The 11,775-nt window shown below is 44.5% G+C and overlaps 1 protein-coding gene across 1 annotated transcript in view; it reads right to left on the reverse strand.

Annotated features, from left to right (window-relative positions):
* The window catches only part of AHCY (adenosylhomocysteinase), a 29,865-nt gene extending 26,735 nt beyond the window's left edge, over nt 1-3,130 (reverse strand). The window contains exon 1 of the mRNA XM_073683766.1: nt 2,976-3,130. Coding sequence (XP_073539867.1) covers nt 2,976-3,003 — 28 coding nt within the window. The 5' untranslated portion in view covers nt 3,004-3,130. The remainder of the gene's footprint in view (nt 1-2,975) is intronic.
* Nucleotides 3,131-11,775: the final 8,645 nt, after the last annotated feature.

Below are 11,775 nucleotides of genomic sequence, written 5' to 3' on the forward strand. Positions count from 1 at the left end.
CCCTTTAATGCGTATTGACCAGCCTACACACCGGGGTCAGTAACTCGTAAGTTTACAGTTGAAACTACTACAGGGAGGTGCAGTTACATCTCGTCTCTCAAGACTCTAGAATTCTGCAGGACTACCCTATTCAACTCTAAGATGCAGACAGTAAGGCGAAATTAATAATAGATATATTTATATCTCATCTGCTGGTTGACCGCAATCAAACAGAACCAAGATGCCTTAGGAATGTTGAAGGGGGAACAGATTTGAACACGAGACCCGGTCAGGTGACGTCCAGTGAGGAGTTTTCAAATATAACGCGAGCTGGATGTGCTGAGGAAACCAGCCTGACAGGTCGGAGTCAGAGACTTACGAGGCAGGACAGGCGGACACCGGTGAACAAATACCGGATTCACCGCAGAGGTTCCCCCCGAGTGCCACGGCCGCTGAGGAGAGCTGGGATCTGCTTGTGGTACTGAGTGACTTCACAGTACCGGACATTGCCCGACAACCGGCAAGGTCGGACCCCGCTATCCAAGGCGCGAGAGACCGCCTCAAACGGTCAAGCAGAGAGAAGATAGAGAACTGCGTCAGAGGAGTCACGCCAGCAGAAACAGAGGAGCTGCATCGCTGAACAGGGCTGACACTTCAAATGATCATCCACGGTACTGGGGGCAGTGGGGTTTAGGATGTCAGGTTGGGAGGGGGACGGGAGAAGTGGAAAAAGCCAAACTGGATTTAATTGACTGTTAGAAAAACACTTGCGGCCTAGCGGGAATAACCGGCGACCCCCGCTAGGGCAATTCACAAAAGAAAAAGTAAAAACTGCTGTAGTGACTCGCACGCCAGGGCAAGATAGAGAGAATGTCAGTATGCAATAGATTTTGTAGACTGCGATTTTTTTCCTCGTGGCAAATACAGCGGAGAAAAAAAAAAAAAAAAATGCAGATCTGTACGGCCTCATCGGATAACATTGGTCCAAGTGCAATCTTTTTTTTTTTCCCTTCAATCTGATTGCACTTGTCTGAGTTATACGCTCGTGTGAGGGAGTCCTAAAGTTGATCTACACTGAATGATTATAGAGAATGACAACTACTAGGGACGCTCACATCCCAATAATCGGTCAGTGTAAACAGGCTGCCAATAACCTGAGGAACCATCAGAACTTTTGTTAGTTGGCTGGAATGATATGTAAGCTTGCTTAAAGAAAAAAAAAAAAATCATCATCATTGTTCTCAACAGCACATAGTCCTCTGAACAAAAAGTGCTGCCGAGAACTAGGACAGCCTATGAGCACAGAATGTATTGCCTGTCATTCTGTTCCAATGGGACACTGTCTAAACAGGCTATAACCAACTGGTGATAGTTTAACACCAAAAGTCGTGGAGCATAAATAAACCTTAAAAGGGAACTCAATGCATCCAAACACTTAACCTTCAGACATGGGGTCCATCTGCAGGTTAATAATGTTCTAAAGCTGTCAGGCTGTTGCACTGAAAGCTTGGCTACCGGGAGGAAATTAACTTTATTCCTCCAATCAGTCTCTGGCCTTCAGTCACCACCCAGTATACAGTAAGCAGACCCTGTCACATTGACTGACAGCCATCTCTGCAGTGTATCGGTGTGTGCTTACAGTCACCACTCACCATGTACTGATCAGCATGCCTTACTGACAGCCGGATGACTGGTCTACAAAGTTCAGCGGTCGTCTAAAGGTTGGGCTTACATGTAGAGATTCTGCATTGTAAAATTCCCGCCAATCTAAGCATTTGCTTTCTGAAAGATCAGTAATAAGTCATTCTGCCGAGAACAAAAGTCTTTTACACAGACCAAAATATCATTATACCCAACAAACGAGTTGTGCTTCCTCAAGAAGCCTCGCTCACTATAAACGCACCGTTACACTTGTAGTCGCTTTAGTTTGGCCCATCGCCTACATGCACGGACCAGACAAAGCACGCCAGGTTAGACACGCCTTTACCAGAATCCAAAAACAGTTCTATATCCAGGACGGTGCCTTACATAAACCCTAATCCCCAGCATTGTGTAAGACATGGCGTGCTCCGCTCAGCAGCACAGCTCTGCACTGAGGCAACTGACAGCTCCTATTACACCATGTGCCAACTAGGAAGCTGCCGGCTTTCTGATGCATGCTGGGAATTGAAGTCTTACAGCCTCAAGGACTAGCCTGCAGCCTCCATAGAAGAACTACAGCTCCCAGCCTGCTCTTGTGTGCTGAGCTGGGCAAAATGCAGCGTGCTGTCCACATGAAGCAGTGCAGAGCCATGATTACAGGAGCAGGGGCAGAGGGGCTGCAGACCACCTCACTGCTGAATCATAGCCATACAGACGGCTCTAGGACTAGATGGCTTCTTAGAGGCCATGGTATTTAATACTCCAGTGATGGCCGCCTTCTCGTGCAGGAGCTGTTCCAGTAGGACCACAGCCACACACATGTCACCTATTTGGCAATCACTTGCTTACTGTTATATTGATGCAATTACACTGGCCATAAAGCTACAGAATTGTGGGGACAAGTTTTACAAGGTGCACAGTGCCCACCTGGCAGAATGTGCTGCAGTCATTGGCTCCAGGGATCTCTGAACGCTCATACTACGACTGATTCCGATCTAATGCAAAGTACTGATCTATATACCATAGTCCTGGCACTACACTAATTATATACGATGAGGTCTGTGCAGCGCTGTGGAATCAATGGCACGATAAGCGAGAAAAAAAAAATATTTTTATATTATATATATACAGTGCAAAGCATCAATAACGCAAAGCTTTAGTTATACTGTTCGCCTAGCACAAGGCAATCAGCCAGATAACTACAAATCCCAGCAAGCCATGCAATCAAATCACTTGGGCATGCTGGGGGGTGTAGTGTCACATCATGAGCAAGCAGATGGGTTCTGTCCACAAACACAAGCATGCATGTGTATCTGCACAGGCTGGCGGAGCACACTGAATACTGCGCTGCTTACCAACTTTGTAGGGCAGCTTATCAGACATGATGAAGAGCAGGGAGACCGAACACCCAGCCTGTGCGCCAGCAGCAGAAAGGAAGGCGTGTTGGTGAGGTCCCTTTAAGAATAACCCGCTCTAAGCCATATAAGGCAGAAAGAGGGCGTGGCCTTTGTCATCTGACCAAGGGCTCCGTCGTCTGACCTATTTGAATGACAAGTGACGCAACCAATCGCAGGTGAAAGGGTTCGGACGTGCTGCCCCGCCCCTTCCAGCTGACATAGCGGTGACTAGTGGACCTTGAGGCGAAGTGACGTCACGTATCAGTAACCGAAGGTCCGTGGCTGATATGTTTGTGCTCCCATTAATGATTGTTCATCTGCTGCCATTGGAGCCAGTGATCTGCGCTCTCACATCAGTGCACCTAATCGCCCAGTGTGCCCTGTGGTATCAGCCTGTGGTGAGGCCATGGTGTACAGAGCGCTGTACTATAGGTCTCTACAGAGAGGAAGAGGACCAGAACTCTAGTGCCACCTACAGGAAGGTCCGCACAGCATGGTGTATAGCACCAGCAGGCGGTGCCCATAGAGGTGTATGGGGCCACACTGTACCCACAGCATAGACTCCTATAATCAGTGCCATACAGATTTCTCCCCCCATAAACGCTATTCCCAGATGGGGGTGGGAAATAAAAATGTCCTAGCTGGGACAATAAGACAAGCACAATATGCTTTCTATGTGCTTATGTAAGTAGAAAACAACAAAATAATGATTAATTTTGTGTGGCCGTAATTGTCCCGACCTGCAGCACAGTAAGGCCGGGGTCACATGAGGGCGTACTCTCTTATCAGCGAGAATCGGGCCCATTATGCTAATGACACTGATCCAAGTGTGAGCATAGGGTGATCCGATTCTCTCTAAAAAAAAAAAAAAAAAGTTCCATCTTTGCCGTTCTGTCAGTCCATGAGAATCGGACTGCACGCGGATGACACCCGAGTGCAGTCCGATGCTTTCCACGCACTCATTGACTGAGCGCAATCTGAATATTGGAGGTAAATCGGACATGCAGCAATTTTTTCCTCAGACAAGGGCAGGGACACACTGCAATATTTCTCCAGCGTGTATCGCATGGTAAACCTCGTACTGGCCGCCACCTCTCCTGACCTGAGCTTGATAGCTGCATAGAAATCCATCATGCTGTCATGATCAGGTCAGGAGAGGGGCCGGCCAGTCCGTGCAGTGCGATGTGATCATCGCACGAGTTATACGCCAGTGTGTTGGTGCCGAAATACTGAGGAAAAATTGGACATTTGTACGGCCCCAAAGAACAACATTGATCCAAGTGCGATCAGGTGTTTTGTTGGAGCTCACTCAGACTGAAACCACACTCGTCTGCACGTGCCCAAAAGGTAATATATCATTTATGCCACACACCGAAAAAAAAACAAGTAAAGACGGAATTGCTGAGTTTTCCACCTCCCAAGAAGTAAATCTGAGTTCTACAACACGTTATGTGAGTCCCAGTGCAGCTAATGAGAGATACAACACAAATTGATCACATTCTGCACCATACGGGGATAGCGTCTGTCACTTAGGGCTCTTTCACAAGTCTGTGTCTCCAGTACTTGTGGTGTCCGTTTCCACACGTGCTGGAGACACTGAAACACGTGGACCAATTCAAATGAATGGGTCTGTGCACATGTCAGTGTGTTTCCACAGACTGTGTGTCTATGGGCAAAACACACTGACATGTCCGTTTTTTGCACACCGCACGGGCCGCAAAACGTCCCACACACATGCACACTGATCACACACGGATTACAGCGGTACAATTCGTGCTGTTTCCAGGCACTGGGTGCTGAAGGCATCTCTCATCATTGTCCCCTGCTGGCGCTGATATCAGCGTGAGCAAGGGACAATGATGAGAGTAGTATTCACCTCCCGCTGTCTCCAACAGGTGTAAAAATAAGAATAAAATAAAAACACATTATACTCACCTTTACACCCAGTTCCCTGAAGCCATTGTCCCTTGTAAACAATCCAAAAATAAAAAAACACAATATCCCTCACCTGTCCGAAGTTTAAATAATCCAGTGTCCCACACAGTAATCCATCTGACCGACATTTCTTCATCAGCGGGGGCTTTAGGCGACTGCACACGCTGAGGAGCAGAGGAGAATTACTTTCTGCTGCGAGCGAGCCCCTGAACTGCACTGAGCTCCTGACCAGAGCATGACAGCTTCACATATCTGAGCATCCTCACTGCCAGTCCATGCATTGCGTTTACAGTTGCACGAACGTCTCAATGAGCACTAAGGGAGAACAAACACCTCATTAGTATATTTGAATAAAGAATAAAGAACAATTTTTGGGAAATGCAGCAATATATTTGGATACTATACAGTTTTTATTCGGACTATGTCCTCTTTCAGATGCTGTGCCTGATTTGTACAGTTATTTTGTGCTGACAAACTCCCTTTAAATAATTTATCAATTTTTTGGGGTCCCATATTATTCATTACCCAGCCATAAGACCATGGCCAGGAGGAGTGTTATGGCTTGTCACTTGTTTCTTGGCGCTCCAACCATATTCTATATTTTTCAGCTATCCAGTGGATAGGTGATAATTTGTTTAATCCAAAATCCCCGATAGGTGATAATTTGTTTAATCCTAAACCCCCCTTTGATTCACTGTGAGTGCACGTAAGGGAAGGCTAAAGAAAGGATGTGGGGTATCATGGTGGCATAGAAATTAGTCCCTAGAATACTAATAAGGCAGACAGTGATGGATGTCAGTCATTGATGTCTGGCCCATAAACCACTGAAATTACAGGTGAAAACTGCACTTGGTTACTGGGTATTAGGGCTCAGGAGAACAATAATGTCTTTCTTTTTGGCTGTAGGTATAAGCAATTGGCTCTCAGCCTGGCAGTTTTTAGATCCAACTTCTGTTAGGTTTCTCATAGCTATCTGACTGCGGGCTGCGTCATGTGCTTGTCATACAACACCTGGGATAGGATAATACTTCAGAGGAGATTTTCTACTTTAATAAGATTTTGTATATCTCTAGGATAGACCATTACCTCATCGGTGGGGGATCCAACTGTTGGCATCCCACACACACACAAGCCAATTGTCATGAGGATACCGAGACACAGAGGGGCCAGAAGATCGCAGCACTGATCCCATCCTATTAAACAGTGCAGGTTTTCCTTGCTCTGTCATTGCAAGGGTTAATCAGCTCTGTTGATCTCTTGGAGCTCTCCATCCTGAATTGCCTCAGCTGTTCTGTGTTGGCCTCTCCCCTGTGGTATATATGCTCGCCACAGGCACTTGGGAATTGCCAGTGATAGTTCTTACTTCCTGGTTAGGTGTTGGTAGGAGAAATTCAGTGTTTGGAGTAGGCGGTTGGAGAGTTGTTCGGGAGATTTCTGCTTGTGTTGGTTTGCATGCCTATTCTCATCCTGTCCTATTTGATGTCACGCAAGGTGTGGGAAAGACTTAGTGCAACACAAAGGGAAGAGGGAAAGGAAGCCCAGACTCTAGGGAAAGCGGGGAGTGGAGACCTCCTTGCTGATAGCATATCACCCTGTCTCCCCTAACGTTCCTATATTGGCTCTTCACCAATCGTTGCACGCATTCCTCGCCCTGTCTTTCCCTGGCATTTGGCCCTGGCTAGGGAAGGAAGGGGATGAGCACTAGTCAATCCCCACTGAACACTAAAGACAACAAGGGAGGACAAACAAGGGAAAATTGCTTAGCTTTAGACGACTCCAAACAAATGAGCACACGTCCTCAAGCACCAAAGAGGAAGAAGTGCTGCTCTCGCTCAAGCATTCACAAGGAGTAATGAATATTGCCGGCACATCACTCTGACACATAGCAGGTATTTATACACCCTGGCCAGGGTGTTAATTAGCCAGAGGAATGTAGCCGCTGGGTCCTAGAGACAGCCTCTAAGAAGATGTCTGTAATGCCAAACGTAGAGGTTTCCTGCAACCAACTGCAAGGCGACTATCTGTCACTTCTGACACACCCGTGACATTTGATTTCTCCTACCTATCCCTCCCCTGTATTTCACTCTGTTTTTTTGTGAGTATATTTGTATGATTCGAAAAAACGGAGAACTATGAGTTAGGAATTTCATAAAAATAGATATTTTACTTCGTAATAATTAAAAGTATTGCATACTTAATCACATACATATAATGTAAAAAATATGAAGCAAAACAGTAAGGAAACCCAGTGTATAGGCTTGGACAGCAAGCCAGAAGAGCACCAATAAAGATATCCACTATAAGGTGGAGTGAAATACAGGGTATAGTATTTGTCCAATGTATCTCACATGTGTCACTACGTGGGTGTCAATGCCAACAAGGGAGGGGGACAGATGTACCTAATCGTAATTCAAGCTCTCTGTGAGCACTACTCGTCCCAGCATAGACAACCCACCACCATAAAGAGCACGTGCCCAACAGCACAGTGAGGGAAGATCTTAGTTTAGATTAACTATCAATCACATAATGGGTATAAACGCCCCTTGAGGAAGCAGAGAAGCGAAATAGCGCGTTTGGGGTTCAAGGCTGGACACCAGCTGCAGCATTTTACAATGGGTAATAGATTACTTACTCCTATTACTCTTTGAATAATTTTAATGGGAGTTATAAATTTGTGATTGATAGTTAATCTAAGCTAAGATCTTCCCTCACTGTGCTGTTGGGCACGTGCTCTTTATGGCGGTGGGTTGTCTATGCTGGGATGAGTAGTGCTCATAGAGAGCTTGAATTGCGATTAGGTACATCTGTCCCTCTCCCTTGTTGGCATTGACACCCCTTTAAAGATATATGCTCAATGACTTGGAATTTGAATTGGATGAGCTTGGACAAATGGTGACAATGGGCCAAAAGTATAATTTGACATTTTACTATGGATGTATATTTATTAATTGAAACTTCATATAAAACTTGAAAGTAGGAAATATATGCATTACAGCATGTTTAGTTCCCTATAATATTCCTCTGCATTGAGTAGTCAGACTATACATGCGTCAGTTCCAGTATTTCTTACAGATAATGAAGATTATCTCACAAATTAAGCTATTTTCTATTTTTATATAAACGTCCCTGAAGATCTGCACCTTTTATCTAGTTTTGGATCTGTATAAATCAGTACCTGATCATTAGCAGTTATGTGTCTGAATGAAAGCAGATGGAAATTACTGAATTAAAATGTCATATTTCCTTCTTACTGGTGTCACCTGCTTCTTCTATAGATGGTTATCATGCAGCATGATGGGTGCAGTTCTTGCATATCACTAACAGGATGTTGACTCTCAAAATTAATGTAATCATCCTCACTTGAATGAATACTGCTATATATGTGACCTTTACTTAAAGGTTTAAGACTCTAGGACAGAATGCACAGTTTATTACATTCCGCACTGCATGACAACATATATATATAGTACTGTACAAACGTTTTAGGCAGGTATGGAAAAAATGCAAAATAAGAATGCTTTCAAACATACAGTAGAAGTGTTAATAATTTATTTTTATCAACTAGCAAAATGTAAGGTGATTGAACAAAACAGAAATCAAAATCACAAATATTTGGTGTGACCACCCTTTACCATTACCTTCAGCATTAATTCTTCTAGCTGTACAAAGCCAGAGATTTTAGCATTATAATCAGGTGTATGAGTAACGAATTATACCAAACAGGTGTAAATGTTCATTATTTTCATATGCAGGTTGAAATAGAGTCATTGACAACAGAAAGAGTTCTCTTAAAAATGGGTGAGGAACAACTAAACTCTACTACAAAGGTGAGGTGGTGGAAGACAGTGTCATATCACAGGTCAAGCACCATGGCAGGAGTGTGTGGAATTACATGAAGAGACAGAAGTATTTGTGCTAGCCTACATCCACAGATCTGTTGTTAGTTCTTCAAGTTATTTGGAACTACCTTTACATAGTTCCTACAACATTTTGTGCAAGTGTATCAGAAGAATTAATGCTTTTATGCTGTTTTGAAGGCTAGGGGTCACATCAAATATTGATTAAAAGGGGTTATCCGGTACTTAAGTTTATGTTTTCTTATTGGGCTAAGAACTTACAGGCATATAGTTGCCATCTGCCGGCCTGTTCTGATTGGCAATGATCTGTTCTAGTTCAGAGTAGTCACAAACTGCTCCTGCCAGCAATTCTCCTTCTTGTGGTGATGTCACATTGATAGAGCAGCTTCTTATCTTCCACTCTGCTCTGTCCACAGGAGGGCATCTCTGCTGATGTCATGCAAATTGACAACCAGCTCCCTGCTGGCTAACTGCGGGGAGCCGACTATCAATCAGCAATGACACCCTGTCAGACCATAACAGGAAGATCTGCTCTGTTGACATGAGGTCAAAAAGAAGCAAGAGAGTAACTGCCTCAGCCGGGAAAGATCTCAGCAGAACAGGCTGTTAGTTACCAACTACCCGTCTGTATGTTCTTAGCCCAATGGGAATAAAAAACCTACGTTTCGGACAACCCCTTAAATTTATATTTCTCCTTTGTTCATTCACTTTGCATTTTGTTAATTAATAAAAATAAATGAACATATCTATTTTTAAAGCATTCTTACTTAACAGCATTTTTTCAGCACATACCAACAACTTTTGCACAGTATTGAATATATATTATATATTATTTATAAGCAGTAAATGAGGTGATTATGTCAGATGAGGTCTCATAAAGCTAGGGTTTAACAGCGATCTGTGTCGAGGGACTCTGGTTGCATCTTATAATTTCCTAAGGTGTCACGTTGCAAACTGTGACTGCAATACAGTTACAAACGTTTCCAAATGTGTTGGATTTTCTGTTGCTCATCACAAGTTCCATGCAATTAATTTTCCATATACTTCAATTCAAGTCATGTGCGACATACGAGCGATTGATCTGTGATTTGCCCATTTTTTCCCAATAAATTCACAGCTCTAAAATAATCGCGCATGAACAAGTCACAGACAAGTTGCGCAGATGTTTTTCATTGCACAACTTGTCTGAGAATTGCTGTCAAGTGACACATAACCATGTGGCCCTAATCTAAATGTTATATGCACGCCGCTAGGTTCAGATAAGGGCAAGACAGGTTACATGAATTCTTTGGAATCCTGGGGGAACCGTTACTCAGGGCGACCATAGACCATGTGCTGCAGCTTCTCTCAGGCACACAGGGGTATTGACCCTCAGGCACAGACACGTAGGTTGTTTCACTTGCTGACCAGACACACTTGACAAGAGTCCTCATAAAAGGTAGAACAGTAGCATTTAATAAGAAGCCACACAGCCAGTGCAAGTTAAGTCTTATGAGCAACAGGCTCCAGTGACAAACAGTACAGTTTCCTTAGCAGCACAGCAATTCACAGTCTTCCCAGTAGTACAGGACAGCACAGTTTTAATGCAAAGGCACATTAATGAACACAGCATTCTTTACAGCACAGTGAGATAGAGGAGGGTTTGCTGAGGGAGATAATCCTTGTGACACCATTTCTTCCAGTCCTTATCTTTCTGCCTGACAATACTCTGCACTACTAGTTCAGGAACTCTACATGACCTGTGCTTAGCTTCACTCCTGACTTGAATCCTTTTCACGTGCAGGGGCGCTTCTGTGAGATACAGAACACACACATCACCTTTCTCTTCGGCTCCAGCCAGACAGCCAACAACTTTAACAATACAGTAGTTTCTTCACAGGGTACAGTTTTACAGTCTCTTCAGTAGCATAATTCAGCATAGATTAGATCTCTTAACAGCACACTTCTATGCATACACAACCACAGGCTTTTCCTTCACAAGGACACAATAGTACACAGCATTCTTTATCCTGCATGGAGATTGAGGGGGTGAGGGTTTGATGAGGGAGATGATCCCTGTGACACAATCCCTTCCAGTCCTTATCTTCCTGCCCGATAATACTCTGCACTGTTCGTTCAGGGAGTTTATCTGACCTGTGTTTAGTTTCTCTCCTGATCTGAATCCTGTTCAGTTGCCTTCTGTCAGATCCAGATAACACACCACCTTTCTCTTCGGCTTCAGCCAGATTACAATAACAAGTTCCCCACAATCCCCCTGGGGCTCTGCTAAAACACTCCCCCTTCTCCTGTGACTGTGTTAACCCCTCTTGTTGCTGGATGCTTCTGGAGCACAACACTTCCTGGCTCCTGTGCTTGTGTTACTTCTAATAGTTGCTGAATGCTTTTAAAGCAACAGCACTACTTCTGCATGTCACACTCTGCAACAGCACTACTTCTACGTGTCACACTCTTCCCTCCTTTTTGAATGTTGTGCTCGACATTCGTCTTAATTGTTTAATCTGACCAATTCTGAGAGATACCTGTTTCCAGTCGACAGTCCTTGGCACTTTACTCGGTTGATCAAGTGTCTCATACATCAGCATCATGGGCCTCCTGACTTCTCGGGTCGACATCCTCTTGGTGGGTTGTTCCTCAGAGACCACGGGTTCTTCAGTCACAGAGGTTTCTTCTGCCGCACTCATTTCCCATGCTTCCTCAGATGCTCTTGGAGCTGCCTCTGTAAGTTCCTGTACTTCTCCTGAGAAGCTTGTTTCTGCACGGTCTGGTAATTCCGCTCCTCTTGAGTGTCGATCGGTCTCTTCAGTGGCCAGTGTTCGATCATCAGATCAGAATTGGACTTCATCTGTACTCCTTGGTATGAACTCTGGAGCCTCAGGACTTAGTTCACTCTCCTGAGGATGGTACATCCCTCTCCTTGCCGTTCCGAGAAATACAACGGTGTGTTCTTCTCCATCGGAAATTTCAAG

This window comes from Phyllobates terribilis, unplaced genomic scaffold (assembly GCF_046119375.1).
Source record: "Phyllobates terribilis strain yellow unplaced genomic scaffold, ASM4611937v1 Scaffold_5__5_contigs__length_657084704, whole genome shotgun sequence".
NCBI lineage: Eukaryota > Metazoa > Chordata > Amphibia > Anura > Dendrobatidae > Phyllobates > Phyllobates terribilis.